The sequence below is a fragment of the Peromyscus eremicus genome, chromosome X (genome assembly GCF_949786415.1).
Source record: "Peromyscus eremicus chromosome X, PerEre_H2_v1, whole genome shotgun sequence".
NCBI classification, from domain to species: domain Eukaryota; kingdom Metazoa; phylum Chordata; class Mammalia; order Rodentia; family Cricetidae; genus Peromyscus; species Peromyscus eremicus.
The window spans coordinates 111864653-111882313 of NC_081439.1; the positions used below are offsets into that span (position 1 = coordinate 111864653).

The 17661-nt window shown below is 36.4% G+C and overlaps 1 protein-coding gene across 1 annotated transcript in view; it reads right to left on the bottom strand.

Moving 5' to 3' along the window:
* Positions 1-16728, bottom strand: part of Mbnl3 (muscleblind like splicing regulator 3) — a 31685-nt gene extending 14957 nt beyond the window's left edge. The window contains exon 1 of the mRNA XM_059251550.1: positions 15922-16728. Within this exon, the coding sequence (XP_059107533.1) occupies positions 15922-16098 (177 nt within the window). The 5' untranslated portion in view covers positions 16099-16728. The remainder of the gene's footprint in view (positions 1-15921) is intronic.
* Between the last annotated feature and the right edge of the window lie 933 nt (positions 16729-17661).

Below are 17661 nucleotides of genomic sequence, written 5' to 3' on the forward strand. Positions count from 1 at the left end.
TTGGCTCTCTATTGGAAGTAATGCATTATTCTCTAAGAAATATAAATTATCAAATGCCTAGACAAATAGTTTATACATAATGCTGAAAACTGAGAAGATCTCTCTTCTGAGAACTGGCTATTACTGTTAAGCAATTGCTGCTACCACATCCTAGCGTTATAGTAGGTGGAGGAGCAGAAGATAAAAAAGCAGAGCCACATATTACTCTAATTCTCCTAAATCACTTCAAATACCCTTTGCTCTCTCCTCCTGGACCGTCAAGAAACTATCACTCAAGAGACTAATTGTTCTCTTCCTATTACAAGTGGCCTACATGATTTAGCAGTAACAAAGGCTAGAGGAAACCTCAGTGGTAGAGCACTTGCCATCATGCCAAAGGCCCCAGGATCTAGTCCCAGCACTGAGAAAACATAACAAACAAAATTTCTGAAAATTAGCACAGCAGAAATTCTTGTTAGAATCCTAATGAAGCCGGGCGGTGGTGGCGCACGCCTTTAGCACTTGGGAGGCAGAGCCAGGCGGATCTCTGTGAGTTCGAGGCCAGCCTAGTCTACAAAGTGAGTTCCAGGAAAGGCGCAAAGCTACACAGAGAAACCCAGTCTCAAAAAAAAAAAAAAAAAAAAGAATCCTAATGAAATATATAAAAATCATTTTTATTATACACAAAGCACAGAACATCACAGTCTCTGATATAGTTTTTCTAAGATAAGTGGGTATTATATGTAGGAAATGGATTTCAAATATTATACAAAGTAGTTAAATAATAAAAGTTGAATCCCAATTTAATTCTGGTTATATAAGTCAGCTTATTTTCCATTTTTCCTATCAACAAGCCAACCTTTTGGAAGCTAAGATTGACTCATATAAATGTAAAGAATGAAAAAAAGGCTTACTTACTACATGCCTATAGACATAAGTGATATGTGCATACATACGCATATATATCATATGCAAATACACATGTACAAATATGCACATGAATTTTGTCCTCACATTTGCTGCTTATAAAATTTTGTAGGTCCATAATACTGACAATAGAGCTTCAGAGGTACAGAAATTCACTAACCTTTCTAAAGCAGTATAACAGACAGACAGATACAAAGCTAAGAAAATTTTATTTAATTTCATTTTCACACATTTACCCAACAATATGCATCTTGGCTAATCACCTATATAATATTCCACAAGAAGTTTCTATATAGTCCATCAAAATAAAGTTCTATGGTCAAAGAATTTTAAGAAATATTAGGATATGAAGCAGTAAATTCCTGTCTTAAATGAAGAACCTCTCGGAGCCTTCCCTCACATGATAGGTATTGTGATGCTTTTGTCTGGAGAACTACAGAAGGCTTTCCAAGGGTGTAGGAGTCCTGTGAATCAGACACCACTTTCTCCCACATTGGAACAAGTGGGGATGAACAACGAAGCACTGGAGAGAACAACACACACTTGCAAAGATTCTCAAGCACTGAAACATCATCTTGAATTGTTATAGTTTTCTCTAGACCAAAGCCTATCAAATATTTGTGATCATTAGAACTACCAGGACGGTTTCTTGAAAATCAGTAAGATACCAATGGTCTTCTTCAGCAGGTATTGGATGCATCAAGAGAACATACATTTACAGCAAGTGTCCAGATGAAGCTAGTCTGCCACCATACTTCTGTGAACCTAGGCTATCAGGGAATACGGTTCTATATTCAAACAACAGATTTAGCTATTTACCAAGCATTTTCCTGTTACTGATAATTCCATTTATAAAAGGCCACAGTGAAGAGTTGCACATTTTTACTCTGTGACTCTGATATCAGTAATGGTGCTAGCAGTGATGTACAGGAAGCCAATGTAGATCACTAAATGAAAGACTGCTCTTCTCAAAGTTCCTAGGAAATAAATTCATTTTCTGATTACAAAAATAGGCCTATTAGTTATAATGGCAAGTAAGTACATGAGAGCTCTGGTTCCATGGTGAGCACATTTGCTCTACAAGCATTGCCAGGATGTTTCCCTGAATGTTTCTTCAGGACCCAAATGGAAGTGAAAAAACTCCCTCAGCTCTCCTTAAATTCATACCTTCACTGGCTTCAGAAAGCCCCAGTCATTTGAAAACATTACCCCTTCTCTCACCCCCAAGAAACATACCTGGAAAATATGAGGTAAAGGCAAGAAAATGCTTTTACCTCAAAACAAACAGCCCAATGATGACTAGTGTTTCAATATGGATAATCTAAAACTGAGGATCAGCAGATTCCTAACCCTCAAAGCAAGCACTGGCTACAAAGTTAATCTGTAACCCTGGAGATAGCAGGGTCCTGAGAGCTCCCTGGCTGGCCAGCCTAGCTGAAATCACCAGCTTCTTGTTCAAGAAGAGAATTGTCTCCAGGCCATATAGCAGAGAGCTAGAGAAAGGCATCCCCAAGTCCTGCTCTCGTCTCTGCATGTACATATATGAGCACGTGTGTGCGCACGTGCACGCCCCCTTCCCCACATAGTGCTGGGTAAAGAACCAAGTGCCTTAAACATGCTCCCACTGAGCTACATCCTCACTCATCCTTTTTCACATAGAAAAGAAAGTATCAACAAGTTCCACATATTTTTTTCTTTTTCCACTTTATATTAAGATTAGTTGCAGCTGCACTTAGTTTATTTATTCTTTACTTTGACTTTAGACTGATAAATAATTGTACTGAATGTATGGGGCACAGTATGATGTGATTATCACTGGAAATCGAGTTTAAACTTAGATATCCAGTTCCCAATACTGGAGTGCTCAGAATACAATAACACATCTAAATAAAAACTATCTAGGCACTTAATGACGTGCAAAAAAAAAAAAGCAACTCAGACACAGAATCAGATCCTTCCCATGTTGACCTGCTCTATTTCTAATTTATACAGCTACATTCCTCCAAAAAAAAACCTTAGAAATTAATTACAAAAAAGGTATTTTTCCAATAAGGTCATTACATTAGGCCTAAAGAGCAAGTCCAACACAGTAGGGATGACAGGATATTCTTTTAAAATTTGATAATTATATCAAAGTATTCCAAATTTACAGTAAAGTTCATTACTGGGGTCCAAATGTAATGCAGAGCTTTCAGACAACCATAAGAAAACATGAAGATGTATTTAATTGCATTGCTTTCTCCCTGATCAAAGAATTAAAATGATACTAAGCACCTCTCACGTGGAAAAGACTGTGCTAAGACACCGATGAAGAAACGAAGGGGACCCAGTTGAGCTCCAAAGACCTCATGGAACTCACCCATGAAGGTCAGCCTCATCTGTTCTGAAGCCTAAGGAAAGGCTGAGGTGGTTCTGGGACTTGAAGCCTGTTGAGGGGGTGGGAAACCAGGAGAGGAAGCCAAGGTGACCAGGATGACTAATGATAGCTGAGAAGGAGGAAGAGCATGTTTGATGGGGAGACTAAGAATTTCCCTGAGGCTTCACTCTTTACGGTTCTGCCTTTGCTTTTTTGTGGAAAGCAGAGCAGTTCCAAATAGAAAGTATGGCAAAATGACATAAGGAATTCTCTCTCTGGGGGAAGGGCCTTTCTCTATTACCCTTCCCACACACATTGTAGCATGTAATTTACTCATTACATTTTCATTATAGTTTGGTTTCAACACAGTGATATTAAGCTAAATTATTTCAAAATGAAAAGCTTGCCTATCTATCCTTTTGTGCCTCCTCGTTTTTTCCTTCCTTGCTTCCCTTACTCCTCTACCTTTTATAATCTGTGACTTAAAGCAACTTCATTTCTTCCTTACCAGTTTCTCTAGTGTGATAATAGGAAAACTCGGGGAGAAATAAGGAAAGTGTGTTAAAAAATGTTTTGTCATTTCCAACATGGAATAGATGTTACATGCCACCAAAGCAAGGCATCAAAATTTGAAGAAAAGAGTCTTGATTCTCTTGACAGGTCAGTTGTCCATTAATACATTCAAATCACTGTTATGGAAGTCATTGTCAAAGCTGACTTCAACTGAATGCTACTAAATACTGAAAATACTTATTTTCTTCTTCATTGAAACATTTAAAAAATATTCCAGGAACTTGCCTCTATCTATCTGTCTTTCTGTCATTATTATTTGTATGTTTTGGGAAAGGGTCTCATGGAGCTCAAGCTGGGCAGGAACTCATTATATAGCTAAAAATGACCCTGAGCTTTCGATGCTTCTGTCTCCAACTCCCAAATTCAGGGATTACAGGCACTGGCCAACATGCCCAACTTCTTTCCTGTTTTTGAAAGAAAACAGAGTCAGCTGCCTACACTGGCTCTTATCTTGGTTACTGAGGATTTTACATGGCCTCAGAATATTGTTTTGAATACCAGACATTACTATCTAGGAATGGTCATAAAGATGGAAAAAGTGGAAGAGACTGTACTCACTTAAAAAACTCAAAGATATTTAACTCATAAGCCTGCCTAGACACCCTTCCTTAAAATTATATCTTCAGACTACTATCTTAGTATCTTCCCATTTCTTTCAAAGTAGGTTCTTGTTCTTGCTACAAAATTGCAGTTACAGAACACTTTTTGAAGTGTCAGTGCATGGATTCTCTTTATTTGAAATTTTCTTTGCCTTTCTATGCTCAGACTCTAAGAATTCCAAATATCACAGAGTATTTAGAGCAAGTTATCAATTGAACTGTGTGTGTGTGTGTGTGTGTGTGTGTGTGTGTGTGTGTGTGTGTGTTTATTGGAGTAGGCAGTCATGTTTTTCAAAAAATCCTTTGAAAAATGACCTCATTATAGTTAATAATGATTCTACTAATACCTTGATTTGTGAGCTATCTGTGTGCTGTCAAATTCAATTCCAAACATTTTTATCCAGATTTATGCTTAAATTTTACTGGATTATCACACCAATTGTTTAAAAATAATATTTAATGGTATCCATATAGAAAAACACTGAAGGTCCCAATGTAAGATAAAAGTACACAAAATGCAACATTTATAGAATATCCAACAACATTTGAACAAAGAAAAGTTCTATGATTCTGAGGGATAGAATTCCATTTGCACAAATCTGCAGTTTATTGGTCATCAAATTTAGGCTAAAATGCGACTGAGTGAAGAAAGTTGGCATATAATTGTGTAAAAGTTTTGTCCACAAGGTGTTTGTGTTTTACTGAAAAAGTACTTTTAAAGGCCTTATTATGTGCTAGTCACAAAAAAGGTTATGCTAATAAGACAGAACCTAATGCACAACAAATAATATAACAGAGAGAAAGGGAGATCTTTACTAAAACTTCATTTTAAAAACTGTTTTTTGAGACAGGGTATCTATCAGTAGGTAGCTTAAGCTGGCCCCAAACTCATAATCCTCTGTCTCAAGCTCTCAAGTGCTGGGACTGCAGGTGTGTGACACCACAGGCAGGCTAAAATATGTGGGGTGTGTGTGTAGTATATGTGTGTGGTGCATGTGTGCGTTGGTTTAGAGGAGTGCACTGATGTGTGTGCAGGTATGTAGATGGCAGACGTTGATATCAAATATCCTCCTGTATCATGTGTCACATTAAAAAGAAAAGACAGGATCTCTCACTGAATTTGGAATCTGCCAATTATGCTAGGTTAGCTGGGCAGCATGTCCCAGGGATCATTCTTTCTCCACTTCCCAGCACTGGGATTACAAGCATTTGCTAAAATACCTGGCTTTTTATGTGGGTGCTGGGGATCCCGACTTAGGTCTTCATCATTGCACAGTAAGCACATTGACAATTCAGCCACCCCCTCAGCCCAACTCTAGTTTTCTTTAATTAAAAATTATGTCCTTTTTTGTTTATGGGAGTTTTGTCTGCATGTATGTCTGTACACCACGGTGGTGCCTGGTGCCTACAAGAGTGTCAGATTCCATGGAACTGGAATTACAGATGGCTGTGGATGCTGGAAATCAAACCCAGGTCCTTTGCAAGAGTAGCCAGTGATTTTATCCACAGAGGAAGTCTAAAATCTTTCCTAAATGGTTACCATTGAATATTATTTTAAAATATTTATTTGTGTTATAATCTGATGATATTCAAAATTATTTTGTCTTAAAATTATTTGAAATTGAGTCTTCACTTTTAAAATTCTCAGTAACAGCAAATCAGTTCAAGTAATCCAATGTCAAGTTGAACACATGATTCACGGGCTACAACAGATTGATAAATAGGCACCCAAATGGCTTTGTCTGGATTTCCAACACCCTTGATGGCATTCTCTTACCACTGCCATGACTTGATTCAAATACATACATACATACATACATACATACATACATACATACATACACACATATACACTCATTTTAAAAAATATTCTAGATTTCTCAGAGCTATAAAATAAAGCCTAGAGTCCTAACTCTGTACTAATTGTTTCTGTGTGTGCTGAAGACAGAACTAAGAACCTTGTACATGCTAAGCATGCACTCTACCTAGAGTCACATCCTCCACCCTACTCACTGAATTGTAAGCCCACTCCTCTTCAATTCAAGCTCTATGTTCCTGCCTGTCCAAACTTAACACTCAACTCTGCAGACACACCGATTTTCCCTTTCTGACTTAGCTTAGCTTACTCCTTCTGAGTTGAATGTCTGCCTATCCCTTCTTCAAAGAATACTTCAAACACCACTCCTTCCATGACTATGTCTTTAATCTCTACAGCTGGACATAATCCTGTCCTGTTCTTCCTCTGGCCTCTTTAAACTGCGACATCATATATGCACATGATAGAGCAGCTTTATAATAAGAGATCAAGCAAGAGTCACATCTTCCATAATTTTGTGCTGAGCCCAATCACTGTCTAATAAGTAAGATGTTTCAATAACTGTTTGTTAAACAAATCATGTCTTTGGGAATTGAATCCATATAGAACTTCTATTGGATATAAGAGAACTTTCAGCATTAAATAACCCCTGACATTTAGGTAACAAACCACAAATAGTCCTCCAAAGTATGTGCCACCAAAGGCTGTTGTTTGAAGAGAAACATAGATGGTAGGAGTTTCATGATTTCCGCACAATGAGCCCTTCTCAGAGCTGCTAGTCTAAAGTAACATTTTCTCTGTGTATTGCCACTTACTGATACCATGTCACATTTCAAATATTTTAATGGTTACATTTGTAATTCACCAAAGAAAGAAGCATTTATTAAGGTGATTCTCAAGCTTCCTTGAAAAATAAGACAATATCTTAAAATGAAATATTTTCTTCTATGTTATATGTACTGGCAGAATGAAAATGTCCATAGTTTTAATGTTTGTTAGTTACATTTAAGACCGAATTTGTTTCCAGAACTTATTTTTCTCTGTGCTGGTGATGGAACTTGGGGTCTTACAAGTATGAATGAAACATGTTCCTTATCACTGAGCTGCAGACCCAGCTCTTTGAATTTATTTCCATATAAGGTACTTTCTTGGCTATTAAAAATGAAGGAACCAAACTATGCTATTAGAGAAGCTAGAAAAAATTTAAGTTCATGTAAGTTTTAAGCATAAACATTAACAAAAGAAAAACAATGTCAGGGATTAGGTATTTGTGAAATCTTTAAAACAAAAACACAGTGTTCTTGAAGATGTCAAAAATCCTCAAATTGTTGTGTTAGTCTTACTATCTTTCACAAATAGGCCCATGAACACAGGTCTAAGACAATGTGACAATGTAGTCTTAAAACAATCTCATCTCTGGGTCAAAGATTAGTGATAGTGCAATGCTGTCCATACAATGTATTTCAGGTCATAAAACAAACTAGATAAAGAGTATGACGTCACAGAGGGAATAAGTTTTCTGACGCCCAAAACACACCTGTATCCCCAGCACTTGGAAAGGCTAAGGAGGGAGGACTAGGAGTTGGAGGCCTGTCTGGGCTACACAGTCAAACTCTGTCACGAAACAAAACAGCAGAAAACAAGGCCTTCGAAAATAGCTTACTGGTAGAACTGGTAGCTAGCAAGCAAGAGGCCTTGGATTCCACCCCCAGCAATAAAAAAAAAGGCAACAGCACAATCTGTTCATTTTTGCATGGAGAAAATTTAGAATATTGGTACTATGTAGATTGTCAGCAAATTGTGACCAACACTCAAAATATGTCTCGGTTTAGGGAATTTGCTATATTTTACATATAGTTATGCTACTGTGGGCCCTACACTTTCAAATTTAGGGACAACTTCTACAGTTTGAAAACTACCTTCACTGTGCATTCTTTACCCAGAAAAATATGGGTAGGACCAAAGGTTAATTTTTATACCAACTTTTAGTGTGTCAAAAATGAATTTCAACAGAAAAAAGGATGTCCATTTATGATAGAAAACATTCAGCTGAAAGCATACATTTAATAAATGCTTCTGAAAAAGTCATAGCTGAAAAACTATTTCTAATGAATGGATCTTATAGCCATATGTTCTTTAACCAAATAACAGATCAGGCACAACAGTAAATAATATTGCACAAATATACCAAAAACAAGATATAAAAATGATTTAGTCTATCTCCAGTGACCAGGTGGTTAAGTCCAGATAAGGGAGGATCTTTTAGAAAATAAAACATGGACAGAAATGGAATCATTTATTGACCTTTTAAAGAGAACAACATCAAGACAAAAAAAGTATGAAAGTATAACTTAAATGTGTAATTACTTCTGGCATCTGGTAATAAACTTGACCTTGGGTAAAGTAACCCGCAGTATAGGAATAAAAACACTGAAACATGCCGGGCATGCTGGCCCACTCATTGAACCCAAGTACTCAGGAGGTAGAGGCAGTGGTTTCCTGTGAGTTCCAGGGCAGCCTAGTATACACTGTGAGTTCCAGGACATCTGGGGATACATAGAACCTCTCTAAAAAAATTAAAAAATAAATTAAAAACTAATTGTAAAAGAAAAAGAAAAACCAAACAATGCTGAAACTTCAAACAGGATTACATATCCAAGTTATACAACAATAATCGCAAAAAACTCAAACACCGATTGCATAGTTAAATACGCACAGGAAAATAAAAAGATAATGACAGTACATGGCTATGATTTCTCTGAAACACATAAGCCTGTAAGTTGAAGATCAAATGACACAGGATTTAGAGAAGAAGAGTCACTTTAAAGATGGTACAGGCAGAAAGTTTATCTCTTGGGGAGAAAATGAGCAGTAAATAAATGATGTTCTGGGTACAAAGTCATGTTTTTAAAAAACTATCCCCAAGTTCCAAATGTACATAAGTACCTGGTATCCACAGTTCACAAAAACATGGTTTAGAAAATGACAGTATTTGCAATCACTTCATATAGCTATGTTAACAGAAATAAAATTATTTCTATATTTCCCTAACATGGAAGAATTTCTTCATAACCAAGGAGCTGACATATAATACACTTTTTTTTTAATTTTCAGATTTTCAAGTTTCTCCTATCACATGGTAATGGTATAATCAAATTGCGAACTGGCAAATACATTCCTGCCCAACTGCTACTTGGTTGCAAGGTAAGAGAGAAATGACCTTGAGCTATGGTCCTATAAAACATTTTAGGTAAATTAAATTAGTTGAAGTTATTTTTAAAAAATAATCCATTTTGAGGCTGAACAACTAGTACAATATTTCCGGGTGATTGGTAACAGATATCATCAGCTAGCCAGAGCAATTTACTACTAAGTACATGACAACATCAGACATCAGGGAACATTACGAAAAATCAGCCACTAATCTGGTTAGCTAACCCAACAATGTGGTGTTTGGGAAAAAGAATGGAAAAGGGAACAGAGACAACCAGTGTTCTGTTGCTTGGGAATTGAGCAAAGCTATCATCATAATGTTAAATAACATCCTCAGCCAACAGTATCTCCTTTCTGGTCTCCATTTTGGAACAAACAGTCTAAATGATTAACAATAAACTAAGAGTATGAGTCAGGCATTATGGCTCCTATCAGTAATCTCAGCAATTGGGAGGTGAATCAGGAGAATTGTTTAGAATTAGAGAATAGTCTGCGCTACTCTAAGACCCCGTCACCAACAATAACCACAGAAAAAGAGCTAAACATAAACCATAAACCTTAATTTAAATGCCTTTTTAAATATTTTCTCCATTTTTTTCTTCTCATGTAATAAAGACTCAAATGATTGGAATCATCAGGGTCTTCTGATAATTTTGTAATGATCTTGAGAAATTAACTCTCTCTCTCACTAATTCTTCAGTTTCCTCATGCATAAATGGTAAAAGTTTTTAATTGAATAGTCTTTCAGCAGTCAAAATTCTTGATTTCCTAGTTTTGTTTGAAATGCTATAGACATAAGAACTTCTTTAAATTAATTATCTGAACCACTGAGCCTTTGGGAGCCAGTTGGGGAAATTTAAATAAAACCACTACTTTAGGAGCTTTGCTTAGTGCTAATTTTCTGGTTTTGATAATTGTATTATGAGTGGAATGTAAGTTGTTGACACTAGAGGAATCTGGGTGGAGTGTACAGGGAGTGCTTCTGTTAGTTTTGCAATTTTTCTGTAAGTCTAAATTCATTTCAAAACAAAAAGTTGAAATAAACTAAGGCTGTTTGGGTAATCATGCATCTATTTTTCATTCAAGAGATTTTTGAAAATTTCCCCAAAAGACTATTATAAATGAAGGAGTATTCCTTTCTAAGGGCAGTATCAAAGAAGATATTGTAAAGTAAAGCATTATTTTCCATGACTCTCTTTATAGTAGAGACAAACCTCTCTGTTAGAGTTCACAATCAGTTTGGTTCTATGTTTTGTATAACCCTTGAGGTTATGTTGCTAATGATCTGATTTCTGGCAAGCTGTGCCTAAGCAAACATGGATGAGCAAATATTAAGTTAAAATTGTCTTTTCCTGTGTGGTGCTGGAGATCGAACTCAGGGCCTTGACTGTGCTGGGCAAACAACCACTGTGCTAGCTCCCAAATACTTAAGTTTTAAGCTAGTGAAAACTGCTGTGATTGGTGGCTCTAAATATAGAACATATGGATCGTAGGGCCAATTATTACCTACAATGGGCTGAGTTATATTGATATGTCTATATAACAAGTTTCACTTGTCATATTATCACTGTACTTGTAATCATACATGAAGTTTGAAGACATGGTTTAGAGGTCTTTCATGTGTATCACTCTCCCAGTTCTCATCATTCAAGAATATGTATGGATTTACATAATTATCCTCTGAGTATGACTGCTCTTATGGCTTAAGTAGGAAGTCGTTTTTACGAAACTACCCATAGTAGTGATTATGACAGGTAGATATAACTGCTGTTGATCTGTTATAATGAAATACTAGTTATCTCTTAATTTGTAAGTTACACCATTAAATAAATCTCCTTTTAACTACGTGGAGTGGCCTTAATAATTTCACCAATAATTTCCTGCATAGCAGGTGGATGATATCATACACTGCTTCAAGAAAAGAGTGCAAGAAGGTTCAAGATATGCCTGATATTTTTGATGTAGAGTAAGCTGGCTATGAAAACAAGCACAAGCAGATGATCTTTTGTTAAATCTAAGGGGAATTCATTTAAAATGCCAATCTAAATCAATGACAGCATGTAATGCCAAGAAATCAGTATAAAATGGGTTAAACAATACTAAAGGTAAGTTTTGAAATAAATGTGCCAAGAAGATAAGGCAATTGAGTAAAAAACAGTGGCATAGCAACATGACATGAAACTCTTCTATGTAGCTGAGAATTAGTCTACAGGCTTCACAAGCTAGATTCCTATCTGAAAATGGCACAACCTTCATCATTAAACATGCAGCATTTATACAGTTATGAGCAGAGCTCTTAAAGCACAATGCACGATCATCCATTCAGCTCACCCTCCTATTTTCATGACCTCCTTTCATTATGAGGTGAAAATAGGACACAGTACCTATTGTAACTATTATGTAGGCAAAGAACCATCATCTGGTTGAGTAGCTAGGGCTAATGGAATGAACACACACATACATACACACACACACTCATGCGCACACTCATGACCCAAAAAACAAAACCCACAGCCCACAAATCATCAAATGATTGCTTCATTTCTTTAACCACTGATAAAAAAGTACACAGATAAATTTTAATGGCGTTTCAATTATACAAATTCAAGAGGAGCAACGACTGTGATAGGAGTACAATCAGCAGAGGTCAATTACTCTCATCTTAGTATAGTGTTCATGCATATCTTGGGTAAGGAGAAACATAAAAAAGAACTACAAAGCTTTTTTACAGACATGGAACTCTGATGAATGTACTATCTAAATGGCAAATTAAATATACAAAACCTTTTAATTCTTTATATATTTGAAATATTGAGGTTTTCATGAAAATGAATTAAAACTGTAAGGATTATGTAAATCACCTTTATCTTGTGTGACTAATCATCAAGATATTAACATAATGCCTGAATTATTTTAAGAGCAATGGATCTAGGAGAGTATATAGCATATGAAAATAATTAAGTGATATATATATACTCATTAGTCATTATTTAGTACCTCAATTAAACATTTTCCAAGCTATAATGCCCAGTATGTGTTTTCTAAACAACTATTTTTCATATTATTTTCCTCAATGTGTTTACCTTATAGTAAGTACTCTTTTGCCTTTAATAGGAACAGTGACCTAAAGTATATCAAATATTAGGAAAGTCACACATATCCCTCATTCTCTGATGCCTAGAAAGACAGAATGTACAGTCTGTGATGAATTACCTACCACAGAATAAAGCACAGAACAGTGATGTGTAAATTCTAGAAATAAAATTGCAATGGATTTGGGCACATGAACTTGCAGCATTAAGTTATAAACTCTACCTAAATGGAAACCTTTTTAAATAGCTCCTAAAACAAACACTTCACTAATTGCAAGAAAATAACCTTATACTTGATTCACTTTGTAGTTATAATTTTTGTTTCTCATTTGTGTTGTCTCTTTGGAATCTCCATAGACATTATGAAAGTTAGGTAGTGAAGGCATTATGTATTTATTAAAGAAAACATCACTCAAGGTTTGAGAGAAAAAGGAGTTGAAGTATCAGATTAGTGGGGCTCATGCAGACTCTATATTAGATCTCCAGAACCAAGATGACAAAGAGCCTAGTGCTCTGGACTTGCAAGAGCTCTGGGTGAAAGATGTCACTATTTAGCTCAGTGCTCTGTTTTGCCTCAAGACACAACCTAGTCCTGTAGCAACAGATTGAAAGCAATACACAGAAGATGACTGTAGATAGAGCATGAATGAGTAAAGAATGAAGAAACAAATAAGCTCTTCTTTTGAGAGAGGGTCTCACTATGTTGCCCTAGCTGTCCTGAAACTTGATATGTAGACCAGTCTGGTCTTGAACTCAACAGAGATCTGCCTGCCTCTGCCTCCTGAATTCTGGGATAAAAGTTGTGTGCCACCAGCCAAAAAAATAACATTTTTAGTTTTTAGATATGCTTGAAATAAAAGCAGTTCAGAGTTTTTCGATTTAATAATATCTCTTTTTATCCATAATAAGATTCTACTATTGAACTGGAATGGTTCACAATAAAAACTAGCAACCAAGAACTAAGTAAAACTATGTACGTTTGTTGAGCATCCATAATCTGAAAAGCCAAAAAGTTTCAAAATCCAATGTTTCTGGGCACCAATGTAATACCGTAATTCAAAAATTCTATACATGACTTCATATTACATACAATCAACAGATGAACTAAAATACTGTATTAAAATGACCTATGGCTTATATGTATGTATGTATATATGTAGATATATATGATATAAATGAATTTCCTATTTAAAGTTGGATCACATTCCAAGGATATCTCATTATGTACATGAAAATATGCCCAAATCTGAAGAACTCTAAAGTCTAAAGCAATTCTGGCCCCAATCATGAGAATCATTTGCTGTGGATATCGCTCTGTATGCTGTGAATGTGTTGCTCTGATTGGTTAATAAATAAAGTGCTTATTGGTCAGTAGCCAGGCAGGAAGTATAGGTGGGACAAAGAGAGAGGAGAATTCTGGGAACAGGAAGGCTGAATCAGGAGTCATCAGCCACACATAGAGGAAGCAAGATGTAAAGATACCGGTAAGCCACAAGCCACATGGCAAGGTATAGATTTATAGAAATGGGTTAATTTAAGATATAAGAACTAGATAGCAAGAAGCCTGCCACGGCCATACAGTTTATAAGAAATATAAGTCTCTGTGTATTTACTTGGGTCTGAGCAGCTGCAGGAGCTGGCTGGACACAGGAAAACTTCAACTACAATCATTCGTAGTAAAGCACTTGAAAACGTATTCTGAGTAAGCTAGCAAACAAAGGAATGGACCTCTAATAGCCAATGCAGCCAGTAATAAAAATGTTAGTAAGGTGAAGTTGATCATGATGACAGTCACATAGTATCAAGAATTGTTTTTTTAAATTCTAGGCCCTCTGAATGTGGGTGACAGTTGTGATGCTTGATCTGTTTATAGGGCCCCTGGCAGGGGGACTAGGACTTATCCCAGGTGCACAAACTGGCTTTTTGGTGCCCATTCCCTACAGTGGGATACCTGGCTCAGCTTTGATGCAGCGGGGAGAGGCTCAATTTGGTATGCCAGAGTTTGCTAACTACCCAAGGGAGGCCTTACCCTTTCTGAGAAGTGGATAGGGGTAGGATGGGGGAAGTGGAGGGGGAGTAAGAAAAGGGGAGAGGGGGAAACTGGGGAGAACATGTAAAATGAAAAAATTGTTTAAATAAATAAAAAGTAAGAAAAAATTCTTCTTAAGCCTATTTCATCTGGCTGTAATCTCAAAAATCATTTCAAATGCATGATGTCAAATCTATTAATTAAACCAAGAATCCATCCACACTTTTTGCATCTCTGTTTTAATTTGGATATTCTTATCCTTATTTTAAGGTAACTGAAAACGAATGCATTCTCATGTTACACAATCATATGTCTTACTATATATAACACCCACATGCCCTCATAATTTTGCTTTACTCAAGCTTTACAACTTTGACAGTTAAGACTTCCTTGATACTTACAAATCAGAAGTTGTTCAATTGTGTGTTCAAGAAGAAAATTTAGTGAAGTTATTTTTATAACAATATGCCTAATCTTCCTGAACAATGAGGTTTTAAGTTATATGCTTTGTCTTACTTTATTTATCCTCTGAGAGCTGACTGGTGTCAGGCATTTATATCTTACTAATATGCAGAATAAGCTATATGTATACTGTAATTCATCAAAAAGTTTCTTTGTTGCATGATAATTTTGATCACTGTGTTAAAAATCCTAATTTCATGAGCTGGAGAGATGGCTCAGTGATTAAAAGCACTTGTTTTTCTTGCTGAGGACCCAGGTTTGATTCCAAGAACCTACGTGTTGTTTCACAACCATCAGTAACTCCAGTTCTGGGGGATACGGTGCCCTTTCTGACCTCCATGGGTACCCACTATGGACATTCTGCACATACATATAGGCAAGCAAAATATTCACAGATATAATAAAATTAATAATCATAATAAAATTTTAAAGTCTAAATTCTATATAGAAATTAAAATCTCCTGAGCTGGTAAATTATTCAGGTGTGGTGGTGCATGTCTGCAATCCCAGCACTCAGGAGGCAGAGGCAGGAGGGTTGCTATAAATTCAAGGCTAGCTTATTCGACGTAGTAAGTTACAAACCAGAGATACACATGGAGAACTAGCTTAAACTTCATCTAGGATATAATACCTTAGACCTACAAAAATTCATGAGTTTTTATTTTATAAGTATGTCTATCTTGATAAGTAGACTTTGGTAGAATGAGCCTCTTTACTGGCTTAGTTCAGCACAAAGAAAGGCTGTGTCTACTCTTAAAGCAAGTAACACATAATTTAATGCTCTTATTAATTTTACTCTTTTCTAGTACATCTTCCTTCTAAATGTCTAGAAATGAACACATTGAAGTAATTATGTGCATACACGTGGCACTCACCTTTAGAGAATCAAAACAGGCCACCACACGGCCATTTTCCACATGGCAAACTCTTGGCGGATGGGCAAACCTGCACTCTGCATCAGCTCGAGAGCAAGTTCCTCTCTGAAATTCTCTACAAACTTCTAAAGTCAGCCACTTGGTATCTCGAATTAGAGCGACATTGACAGCTGTCATATTGAAAGCAAAATGGCAATCAAGTGCACCCTCTTTCGGACAATAGTATGACAGTGGATGGTTCAAGGCGTTAAGCGAATCTGAAATAAATGTGAAGTGAGAGCAGGTTGATTTGGTGGAATGTGTTTGTTAGCACTTAGGTTCTCACTGAAGTCAAATCTTATCTGGTCAGACACAAAAAGCCACTTATTAAGTCAACTTTGTATCAGAATAACCAAAAATAAAATTAGAGACCAAGTCCTAAGAAGGCAACTATAAAGATTAAGATATTGAATGCTATATGTTGTTCCTTTGCTGAATTTGCTTCAAATAACTGGCAGACTTTCAAAAGAATTCTATGCTGTCTAGTTGAGGTTTTCAATTATTCTTACGAAAAGCATATGTTGCTGGCTGCCCTTCAACGCGTGGAATGGTCTCAGATCAGGGGGAGAAAAGTCTGTTTCCCCAATTCTTTGCTCTGAAGAATAAGGTTGGGAGGATGTTATAACCTAAAAAATAGTTTTGCAAAATCAAGGGGATGGAAAATGACTAAGAAAACTGAGAATGAGAGAAAAAAATAAACGGGCAAGTTACTGACAGTGAACTACAAGCACAGCAAGTTTTGTAGGGGCAGGAGTGGGGGAGGGTGGTTGGGAGAGGGCTTGGATAGAGAGCTCTAGAGTAGAATCCAAGCAGCAGAGTTTTCAGAAAAGGCACTTTTCAGAACCTGCAAGAAAAAAATAAATGAAATTAGCTAAAACACTACAATGCTTCCTTTAAAACTCTAGACTTGGAAAGAAAGGCAGCTGTAACTTCTGTAAAACAGGAAGCATCTACACACTGACACTGCAAGAGTCAGCTATGACCAATAAAAGAGCACTTTCCAGTATACAGCTAGCTTTTCAGAGTAAAAGCAAGCAATTGCTTAGATACTGTTGTAGTGCAAAACTGGGTAACATCCCAATCTCTTAAAAATGATACTTTATTTTTTGATATGTTCAGGGTAGAAAGTCATTGTGGAGTCCACTATGCAGAAAGTGCCATGACAGCCCCTTACACATTCAATTTACTTGTATGTGTCTGGTTTTTAGAGGCTCTAGGAATCTGTCTTTAAACTAAACTTATCGTCTGATTGCAGCCTCTATTATTTGTTCTCAAAATTCAGAGCACAGGAATTTCTAAGAAAATGTAAGTTGCTCTGAAAGGTGACATATATGCATAGGAAACTTATATGAAACAATCATGACACAACTAGCTGGAGACTCACTTCATACGAAATAAAATGGGGGATGGAAAGAGAAAATGTGCTTTCAATTTTAGAAAATTCTTTGGGAATATAGGACTGCTTTTCCTGGGTGTATTTTTCAGGCTACTTCTTAACCTTCATGAAAGAAAGATTTCAACATACACAAGTAGGTGAGATTGAAAACACTATTAAGCAACATGTTAGATATTATGCAGCTTGAAGACTTGCAGTTAGCCCAGTGTCAACCAGCAACAGTGGCAAGCAACTCAGCTGAAAAGAAACATGCAATGTTATTTTGCTGGTACTATACCATGCACACAACCTGAAGTAAGAGTAAA